The sequence below is a fragment of the Rhopalosiphum padi genome, chromosome 2 (genome assembly GCF_020882245.1).
Source record: "Rhopalosiphum padi isolate XX-2018 chromosome 2, ASM2088224v1, whole genome shotgun sequence".
NCBI lineage: Eukaryota > Metazoa > Arthropoda > Insecta > Hemiptera > Aphididae > Rhopalosiphum > Rhopalosiphum padi.
Window position 1 is genome coordinate 41,783,754 of NC_083598.1, and position 11,764 is coordinate 41,795,517.

Sequence of the window (11,764 nt, forward strand, 5' to 3'; positions counted from 1 at the left end):
AAGTATTACATTATAACGCGTAATGTATGCCTATTTGTTGAACTTCAAAATCTTATAACTTAGAATTCAATTTCGACTGACAAATTGTGTTCGCACTATCGTTACTATCGTTGAAATACGTAAGTCGTGAATAAAAATATGAAAATTGACGAAAGGCGTGGTTAAACGAGATGATTTTTTTCTCTATATTATTATAATGATTGGGAGTTGGGATATTATAATATAGAACATTATAATAACATTTCTATAAAACTTTTTATACAACCTAATAACGCTTAGAATTTTTAAAATCTTTTATCTGACAACTGTCTTTAGATTTCATAGAATAATGTTCAAAGGTTACTCAACGTCAGTCGGCTGAACTAGTTTCGGTGATATGATAAAGAAAAATTACGAAACTGGATTATTTAAATCTACTATGGAAAATAAGTTGTTAATGTTTTTGGTAAGAAAATGTTTAAGGAAATTTAAAAGACTGTCTGCGAGGTGACATCCGATGGAGTCATAATATATTTATAAAAATTATTGGTACTGGACACTTTACACTTATAGTTATATTTTTTTGTTTATTTTATCTCTGTGGTAGACAATATATAAAACAAATAAACAAATTGTATTTTATACAACTGCTTTATCAGGAGAATGGTAGAAAATATCAAGTAAGCTATTACTGCTATAATTAGTGGATATTTTTTCATATTAATTATAATAAAATTAAGCACTTGTTGTTTATGTACACCTATAGAGATAAAACTATAAAGCACGAGGAAATAATCAACGGTTAATTTTAGAATAATGTGTTCATTTTATGTCTCATGTATATAGAATATAGATAAAACGTGACGTAAGTAAAGCCGTCCAATATTTAATCTATAAAATAAATAATTGTCTACTAATATATTATACAAATCCATTAATAAAATATAAAAAAAATGATTGGTCAAAAAACAACAATCACGTGTCGATAAAATATTCAATGATTTTTTTCTGACGGCGCTTTGTATAGGCAATTTAGGGGCATATGTCATGTTACTGTACAGTACACATTTTTGTCATTATAATAACATAGTTTCATATCTACCTACTACGCTGCGTGTTTCACGATGGCGCTTAATTTTTATACTTATCAAAAAGAAACAACAACAGTATGACAATATATTTCAATAGAAAAATCGTTTCTACAACTAATATGAATTTTCTAAAAATAAGCTTATAATATATTACCAATAAAGTAAATAAGTTACATTTTTTATTTAAAGTTTATTCACATGATTCCCCTCTCCACTAAGCATCATTGTTTCCACCTATAGGTATATATATATGTATCAATATAATAACAAATAATGACATCTCTAAACATCTTTTGTATCTTGGTAACCAAATATAAACACCGTAATTTGACTTATTTTGTGAAACCTTATTGCGTTATATGTATATCATTGTTCCTATAGAAACAAACAAATACGTCTCTACAATCATTATTTTTTTTCTAGTCAAATAATGTATATTTTTTTGGTATCTTTCACCAATCAAGTTCAATAGTTCAATATTATAAGCGTTAATATGCGTATACGGTACGGTTATTGTTTGTTTAGTTATAAAAACGATGACGTTATATATTGTACGTAATCGTCTATAGTGTGTTTAGTTATATGAGTAGTTAGGATAAAATGAAATACGTCATGCTCAAAATAATAATAAAAATAACAAGACGGGGTTGGGCGTGTGTACCGTGATTTCGTATAAAACCCAACGAAAATGCAAATCGTTATTACATGAGTTATGAATTCATCAACCGATGAATCAAACAAACTCGATACTGCTGCATTAGGCGCGACTTCCGAATGTGATCGAATAGATTTACAAGAATTTTTAGATTTTTTAATATTAGCCTATCGGATAAACGACGTGTTAACTTCAGGCAAGGGAAAACAAGTACACGATACCTGCTGCATCAATTGGACTGAGCTGTCTCGTAATAATTTGTTTTTACGGTTGTCGGATAAAAAATCCAATACCACGACCGACAACGAGACGGGACAAGGAACAATGCTAAATACAAGCACCGAACGAGTGCAATGTATTCTCAAAAACAAGCTCAAAGACATTATGAATGAAGGTATTTTGGACTCTGTACTTCCATTTATAGTTAAAAAAACGTTGACAACAAATGTTTTGAAAACATTTGAATCGTTTGGCTCCAAAATTAGTAATAATCCTTCGAATAAAGACAAAACGTATTCAAAACCAAAATGTAATACAATCGACAATTCGTCCAGATCTAATAAGGAGTAAGTACCCGCAGTTAAAATACTATGTTAACATTTTTTTTCCATTAATCATACATTCGTACATTATTAATATATTTTTTAAATCAAAAAAGTACGGAAATTGAGATTAACGTATGTGATGCTGTTCAAAAATTAAAAAAAGTATTTCGATGTCCTAAGCGACTACTTATCTCGAAAATGGGATATTTTTCTGAGGTGACCAAAGGTATACAAATAAGAGATTTAATAAATAAGTTAAAGCCATAATGATTTATTGTCATTGTTTTATGAATTTGAAAATTATTTATGTCTTAGGACAACGGTTGGAAGATATTGATATATCAGTACATTGTGAAATACCTATATTTGACTGGTTAATAAAGTGGGTTAAGAAGGATTTAAAACCAAAAAACGAGTGGCCATCATTAGGTACTAATTTATAATTTTAAATTAAATATTATAATAATTATCTTATTTTTTTTTTTTAAAAATATTCATATTTTTGTACAGATAATGGAAATGTAGTGCCGATTTTAGTTTCTGCATCATTTCTTCAAATGGAACCTTTATTTCAAGAATGTTTACTATTTTGCAAAAATAATATCAATGATGTATTATCGTCTTCGGCAAGTTTTGGGTGTGTTAATGATGGAGTTATTACAAGGTTTGTAAGTAAATTTACATAATTATTGTTTATCATTTTTGGTTTAATAACTGTCAAACTTGGTTGCGTTTATCCATTTAGATTATCAAATCAGTTTAATAATTGTGATGTAGAAAATATGGTTGACGTAAAGGATAAATTAAAATCACGTTTGTTTACAAAATTGATATGGGATTTATGCAAACGGGATTCAAAACGTGAATTAGGTCATTATAGTACACTAGCTTATGCTTACTAGTAAGTTAAACGAATATAATTTTTATAATTTTCTCCTAATAAATGTTATTTTAATAATTTAAAATTATTGAAATTTTTATGACCATTATGTTAAACATACAATTAAAAAGAATAATTAATTAATTTTCATAATTGTCTATTTAAAAAACTAAAATTATAGACAAATCATTTTTTTTAAAACATTAAATTGATAAATTATATTTTCATTTAATAGTTCAAGCTTAAATATAAATATTACATATTGTATAACATTTTATATTATATTATCAGTTTCGTTTTCGTATTACTTAAAAATATATAAAAAACACAATTAATGTTTCTTTAATAAGCAATCTCATTAAATAATAATTCATTCATTATTATGGTCATATAAAATCTAATATTCCCTTATTTTATGTAATTAATATGAATTTTTGATATCTGAGTAGATATGTACAACAATACAAATATATACATAACATTATATTATTAAATATAATTAAATATTAATTACTAAATTATTTATACTAAAAGGTTTTAAACCTATTATTAAAACAAATTTTATAACTTAATTGATTAATTACCAATTATTCTTATTACAATTACCCGCCAAATAGAATACATTACGATATTATTTCTATATATTATAGATTAATTTTAGATTTACTATTATTTCGTTATTAATAATTTATTATCATAAGTAGAAACATATTTTTTTTAGGCATTGAAACATTCGTTATTAATTTTATTTATAATATTTAAAATACTTTTGTGACTTAAACATACATTTATGTTAATTGAATTGCCTATTTACAAGGAATAAATATTAAAATTAAAAATAATTATAATTTATTTTGTTTAATAAAATAGACCGAGTGAATAAACATAGTGTGTACCTTTATTTTACATTTTTTTATGTCTAATAATTATTTTAAACACACACATATATATATATTAGTTTTATTTCTATGATTTAATTAAAATTAAAATATTCAGTATTGGTCATTATTATAAAATAATTATTTATTATAATTTTAATAAGGTAATATATCTAAAATTTTATCAGAACTAGATATAATTTAAGTCAATCATATAAAACAAGGTTTTTTTTTATTAATCATATGTTTATAATAAGTTGGTAAGGTTTCGTATAGCTTTAATACAATAATACCACAGTTTTGTTTTAAATAAATCGATTTAAATGTTTTCAATTACTGTCATTAAAATGCCTATATAAATATCATAGCGTCTATTGAGATCTCAAAATAATTTAACTGATCTATTTTTAGTTGCTGTCGATGTAATATGATTTTGGTTCCAAGCGTTGCTGGCAGGATACCTTGTAAACCACCAACTTTTAAGATTGCTCAAAATGGAAGTGTCATTGCTTGTCATTTAAGGTAATATATATTTTCCTCTGCATTGATATTTTATATCTATTTATCTTGTAAGTATGTATAAATTAGTATAATATTAAGTTATTTGCTTTAAATATTCTAGCACTATCATTCAATAATATTTTATCATATTTTTCAATCTTAAGATAGATTGTTCTTACGTTATAATAAATTTAATTATTTTAAAATTGATCTATTCTCAGAATTAAGAGCATTGCGTAGTCATGCTGAGAGAAATTTAGATTATATTAATTATTAACTAATATTATATTATAATATATAAATATGTTAAATTATTACCCCGCAAAAATCTTAAAAAGTATAATAAATTAAATTGAGTTTAATTAATCTTTTTATTATAATATTGTAATATTGTTGAAATGGTATGTCTCCTACAGTTCCAAGAAAATATAAAGTGACCTTATAAACATAGAACTTATTTTAATAATTTTTAATAATATTTGTAACGCATTTAGTACTAAAGGGTTTCCATCTATTATACATATTTAAATAACTTTTTTTCTATTGAAAATGTTAAATCAATTTCAGACATTTCAACAAGACGCTTGTAGCGTTCAAAAGTATGCAATAGTTAATTTTATGTTGTTAAACCACCTTATAATTTATATAAAGACAATTTAAATTAAACTGCTTATTAATAAATCGATATTAAAAGTAAAACTATGAAAAATGAAATGAAATACAGAAAAACAGTGCTAACTAACTTACTAACCCAATGGATTCATTAAATTAATGCCCTAAAGATATATTTTCCTATGTCGCAGTATTATGAATTTGTTACTCAATTTTAGAATAGTAAAATAGTGACAATAGTCGTGAACAGTTTCAACTGAAAAAGGGCTTCTATAGTCTGATATGTATAATAATATAGATTAAATGATTAAATGATTTGATACTTATAAGTACTAAAGTACCTACTTAATGAATGAATTTTAATGTTAATGAATCAAAATGGATATTGAAATAAATAATAAGTATTATTGATTTATTATGCTTCTAAAAATAAAAGGTGTAAATATTAATATTTAATTTGTTTATTATTATCATATTTATCCTTATCATGACTTATTAAATTGAATTCTAATTTTTGGTGCTAAGCCACTTATTTACTTATAAACCAATTTTTATTATTATTTATTCAAAAATACATGTTTGATATTTACTCAAAAATGTGTTTTATCATTTTAAACATTATAGTACCTAATAATTATATCTTATTATTTTTCTTATTATAATTAATATTATTTTTCTTATTGTTTATGTTTGCTATGTTTCTGATTGAGAGTATACTATTATGTATACAGTATACTTGATAGTAAAATGTACGAGTTGAATTAAAATTAAAAATAAATAAAGAGTATCACTTATTTTTAATTTCGATTGGTTATACTTACTATACATTACTACTACAGAGATTCAAAATGGACATTAAACGATCACGTGAAGTCGTTGTTTTCTAAATACAAGTGTTGGCGAATTGTTTACTGGTCTCTATGGTCAGAGTGCCATTTCATGCGGTGTTCGCGTTGCCAATACATGTACCCGGTCAAGAATCAAAGGTGGTGTCAATTCCATACGCAACAGCCACAGTATTATCCGGTGGAAAACAATCGATATCTTTATTACCCTATTGGTAAAAATTATGTCTTGTATTATAATTGTTGTGTAAAGGCTACTATAGCTATGTATACAGCAATGACGTATTGTGAAAACACTGAATACAATATAATATTAATATTATTAATATTAAAAAAAAAAAAATTGCAACCTACGGAAAAAATTTAAAATCTCGTAGATATTAACACTGAAATCTTATATTTCCGAATTGGTAGTGTAGGAAAATTAATGAAGAACTCACCACATCGTTGTATTAACCTTAAATATGTTCATATTTTAGCAACTAAAATTACAGCTTATGTGAAAAAACATCATTTCCTTGAATGACCAATCCCTGAATAATTATATGAGGTTGTACATTTTTTTTATAGAGAGGAAGTTGTTAATTATTAATTAAAAAGCTTGAGCTTAATACGATAATTTGGGGGAGCTTTTAATAAATTTGGCTTTTCCCAATTTTAAAAGCAAAAATACGCGTGTAAATACTCAACACGAGATTGCTACATTAAATTGCAAATTACTTGCAAAATATTGATACAAGTTTTGTACAAATATCATGAGATGGGCGGATGAAACTTCATGTATTTAGGGAGTCTTCTTAATTTAGAGTCGTGTTGAAAAATTGAAATAACTCGAGGGGAGTCGTTGGTTGAGCTTTAGATCCACCATTTCTTATCTTGTTTAGGTGCCTATTTAATAATTTATGTTAATGTAAATTAAAGTAATTTTATGTTAAAATTTGTACTTAGTTATTAAAAATAATTGTCACCAGTGAAATGTATCTTTATATAAAACTTATTTGTATATTTTTAGGTCGTTATCCATGTTGCAACGAAAAAACTTTTAAATATGAGCCAATCAAAAATCCATTTGTAAGTTTCCACAAAAGATTAAAAATTTTATAAATGTTCAATTTAATAATTGAAGAATTATTCATCAGCGTGTATTGATTTATTATTCTGCTTAATAATAATCCTGTTTTTTTACTATGCCATTGCAAAGATGAGTTTTGTATATGATGGCACGAATAATTAGTTTAATAAATCCCAATTCAAACATCCAATTAATAATATTAATAACTTGACATTTTACAGACAATAATAAGAGATTATAAGTATTATTTTTCTTTCATCAAGAAGTATTAAGTTTTTCTTAAAAAGTATCAGATATACCGTTTCATCTGCGGAGGAGGGGAACATTGATTTGAATATATGCCAAAAATATTATATAATACTTGGAATTATTTTTAAGTTATGTGTACATTTTATTTTTCATATATACCTAATAGGTACAATTGTTGTGGCAGCCAAAAAATAAATAAATAATAATTATTATTATTAAATACTTTTAGTTCTCTTTTATTCAAAAACATTTTGTACATTTTATTTTAAATTACAATTTATCATTTATTACAATTAATCGTTGGGTCACGAGTGAAATTTTTCAGAAGGGTTAGACTGAGCTTATGGGGGCGGCTGGTAAACGAAGCGAAAAGGGGACAGAGATCCCTATAGTTATTTACAATTAAATTATTAAACTATAATTTTTTTTTTTTTAATAAATTGAGAAATATATGTATGCATGTCATCGTGTGAAATGTTTAAATGTAACTTTATAGGCTCTGGGTCGACGCTAACCAGTTGATATTCTGGATCTGTCCCTGATAATATAACATATTTTTGCAGGAAATTAAAACATATTGAACTATATTTTCACGTGTTATTGTAGATGACAAACATTAATATAATACGATTATATATTTATATTTTTGTTTTTTTATCTTTGCATGTCAAATTATTCCTGTTTTAGCAATAATTGTATTAATTAAACGTATTATTTGTGTAACGTTAATTTTATAACACGAATAAACACCATAATTTATATTACAACATAATATTATTATGTTAATTTCGGTAACTACCTATTTATGTTCCCTGCAAAATGTACACAAATATACAATATTAAATGACTTATCTATGTATTTAATAATCTCTTGTAATTGTATTAATCCAATAATTACATTATAAAATGTAATATTGTCAAGTGTTTATCGCATTAAACAAAATAATTTATTATCTATATTATGGCTTGTGTAAATAAAAATCAGTCTTGATGACGTTTTATTTAGTTAACGGATTGAGTTAAGTCCCATCGCGTACATATATTAATTTGTTTAATGATAATATTATTATACAAACAAATCGTAAAGTAACGAGTTTATAATAATTAATAATACTATTAACACAATTGTCATTGCTGAATATGATATAAGGAATATAAACAATTATTATGTATTATGTTTAAACAGGGTTGTCACTATCGAGAGCACATTCCGTTACTTGAACATACAGCCGAAATAGAAACATATAAAGTTATGCAAATGTTTCCATCCTTAACCATCACCGATCCACCTATGTTTTTCTCAAATGGGATTACAAAACTTATGGATGCGCATGGTAGGCTGTTATGGTGCTCATACGAAGATGTCTTGCCATTTCTGGCACGTGTTTACCGACAATTTTAATTTTACCTTTGACCTACTTTAAAAAAAAGATGCTATACAAACAATACATTTTTGAAAAAAATACTAAACTTCGAAGATAAATTTAAGTTTATAATAAAATTATATACTGATTGATTTAGCAATCATGCTCGCCCCCTTTTTTTCTTAAATAAAACATTAAAACATTTGTTCAAATTATGATTTTTGAAATTTTTAAACATAGGTACTTAAAAACCATTTTTTAAAATACTTATATCATACTTTTTAATACTATTATACTTTTACTTATTTTTGAACTATTAAATTTTAAATTAATATATAGAATTATTTTTTGAAATAATTATTACATTTGAATTTTAAGTATCTACAGTAATTTGTTTTCAAGTTACAATGAAAGATAAAATTGGTTCTGTCAAAAGTTGGATTCGCATAATAATTCTCGTTGTACATTACTTTTTTGTTTTTCCCATTTATCAAAAAGTATTGGGAATATTTTACTTTTAATCCCTTCAAAAAACCAACAAGATTCACTATTTTACCAGAAACCACCCTCATTTTTATTGCTTTAAATGGTAATAACAAAAATTATTATATAAAATAACCAAATTTTATAAGAGAACTCGTGAACTAATTTTATTACAGAACATACTATAGATTAAATCGTTTTGGGTCTTTATAGGCTTTATAGTGAAATATATATATATATATATATATATTATATGTATACATTTTTAATATTGTTTCTTGTAAAATATACGTATAGAGAATTTTTTTACAAATATACAAAATAAGATTTTGATGTACAATGTACCTACATCTACAAATTGTAAATTTATTGTCAATTATAAAATATTATACAATTATAATAATTTAAAAAAAATATTATTAACAATTCAAAATAAATTTACTGTATTTATAATATATTAATTTAAAGGTCAAATTTTATTTGTGAAGGTATTTGTTGACAATATTACAACATATAAATTACCGATTTTTAAAATCTGTTTTAAAAATGTGATCGATTGTCGAAAGTAGCACGTAACTCATGTAATGCATGTTTATCGAAATGATTAAATACTTTAATTATTAATAATTATTTTTCTTTCACTCATTTTATAAACAGGCGATGTAAAGAGCAACGATCAAAACAATAAGGCTTGGGCCACTGAATCTCATCGGTTCGCTCCGTTTATTGGTATACTATTATACTATACTTATATAGCTCAGATTTATATATTATACCACAATAATAATATAATTATAATATAGAAATCAAGTAGGAGCACGTACGCAGTTTTTCAGACTTCATAATCGTGTTTTTGTGCTTTATTTATAGCTTCAAACGAAGGTACGTCAAGGAAATCGCAGTTTTGGTGGGATAATATTGTGATGGGCACGTCATCAAACAAGAGACAACTGTTGACGGAATTGTGGGATAAACCTTTCGCTAAACGACCCGTATCGCCTAGTACAAGTAAAACATAATATTACAATGCATAAACACGTATTATTATAATTTATAATTATGACTGTATTTTATGCAAATGTATATTAATTCATATTAATTGATTAATTATTACAAAAAATATTTCGTTTATTGCGTGCGCGGCTTGTAAAGTTGTAATATTTGTTCATTTAAGTAATTTAAGAATATAGTAGAGACGGTGGTTGTATTCTATTACCCTTGCCAATTTGTAGCGTAATTTCGTTTTTTTTTTTAAATGGTATTGGAAATTATTTTTGATAATTAATTCCTAAAATATAACGTGTTTCCAACGAAAAAAATATATTAACTAATCGGAAAATTAAAAATATTATAATAAGTAGGTGTCTTATTGCTACTATAAATATCTATGATGAATATCTATTATATTAGCTTTAACTCGTTACAATTCAATTTTCCTTGTTTTGAAAAAATGTTTACTTGCTTTGTACTTTATTTATAGTAAATCCTTCTCTGAATAAATTTCTTGTTTTGTCCTGTTAAAATTATTTTAATATTTATAATAAAAATAAGAGAAATAATATACCATAATATATATATATTTATATATATACCGTATACCGATTGTTTTTTTTTTGTAGCGTGAAAGTTACTTTTCTTATTGAAATATAAATTAATTTAATTTCTTTTTAAAAGTAACTTACCCAATACTGCGATCAATTTAAACACAGATAATTAATTAAGTATAGGTACATTGGTGATACGAAAATATAATTGTGAAAAATGCCATTCTTTTTCTGTCCCAAAATAATAGGTGACAATAATGTATACGAAGCGACTGAAGTTCCATTGAATGATCGTTTGTCGTTTGGATCGTCATTTGAAGAAGTCGAAGATTCGTTGTCGAGTTTCAGTGACAGTGATTCGACTCATTCGGAAAAGACAACTTATAACAATAGACAACAAAAGATTAAACGGTCTTCGAAAGCAATCAGAACACTGAAACAAAGATACAGGTAACTCCGCTGTATTCTAATAAGTTCGGTAAATATTTAGGTAATATGTTTATAGTCTATAGTCTATACAATATATTGTAAATAATTGATAACATTTTTCATTTCAAAGATACTCTGGCACATATCAATGGTCGTTGACGGCACCAATGCGTTGCAATCAGGACAATCAGAGAGAATACGAAGAACGTTGTTTTAGACAAATTATACATCATCTGTTACATCAAAATGGTAATTCGAATGCAGATTGCAGTCAAGTGTTGACTACTACCACCAATCCTGTTGTTGATATTAGTCAACGATCTGGTAATTATTATGAAATACATACACTAAAGTATAGGAACACTTCATATTATAATATTACATTTTTTATTATGTATATAATATATATTTAGGTGGTTATTACGTAAAACTCGAAACTGAACTTCTATCAAAAATCGACCCAAAAAATGCTCAAAGACCGACAAGTACCGTGGAGCCGAAAGCTGTACAATTGAAAACTAAGCTAAAAAAAACCCCTAAACCACCTAATTCTTAACCTTAAAAAAATATTAAAAAACATTATTTGTTACAGTTATTATTTAAAAGTAATATATAATATGTTTGTTATCGTTTTAAC

General features: G+C 25.2%; 1 protein-coding gene across 1 annotated transcript; it reads left to right on the forward strand.

The window, feature by feature from the left end:
- The first annotated feature begins 1,366 nt into the window (after nucleotides 1–1,366).
- Nucleotides 1,367–11,763, forward strand: LOC132920240 (SANT and BTB domain regulator of class switch recombination-like). The gene is made up of 14 exons (XM_060982480.1): nucleotides 1,367–2,291; nucleotides 2,384–2,496; nucleotides 2,586–2,699; nucleotides 2,781–2,934; nucleotides 3,016–3,171; nucleotides 4,440–4,550; nucleotides 5,981–6,201; nucleotides 6,999–7,057; nucleotides 8,494–8,641; nucleotides 9,812–9,883; nucleotides 10,025–10,162; nucleotides 10,947–11,148; nucleotides 11,258–11,451; nucleotides 11,541–11,763. Exons 1-14 carry the CDS (start codon nucleotides 1,783–1,785, stop codon nucleotides 11,681–11,683), a joined length of 2,334 nt encoding a protein of 777 aa, XP_060838463.1. The 5' UTR covers nucleotides 1,367–1,782; the 3' UTR covers nucleotides 11,684–11,763.
- Nucleotide 11,764: the final 1 nt, after the last annotated feature.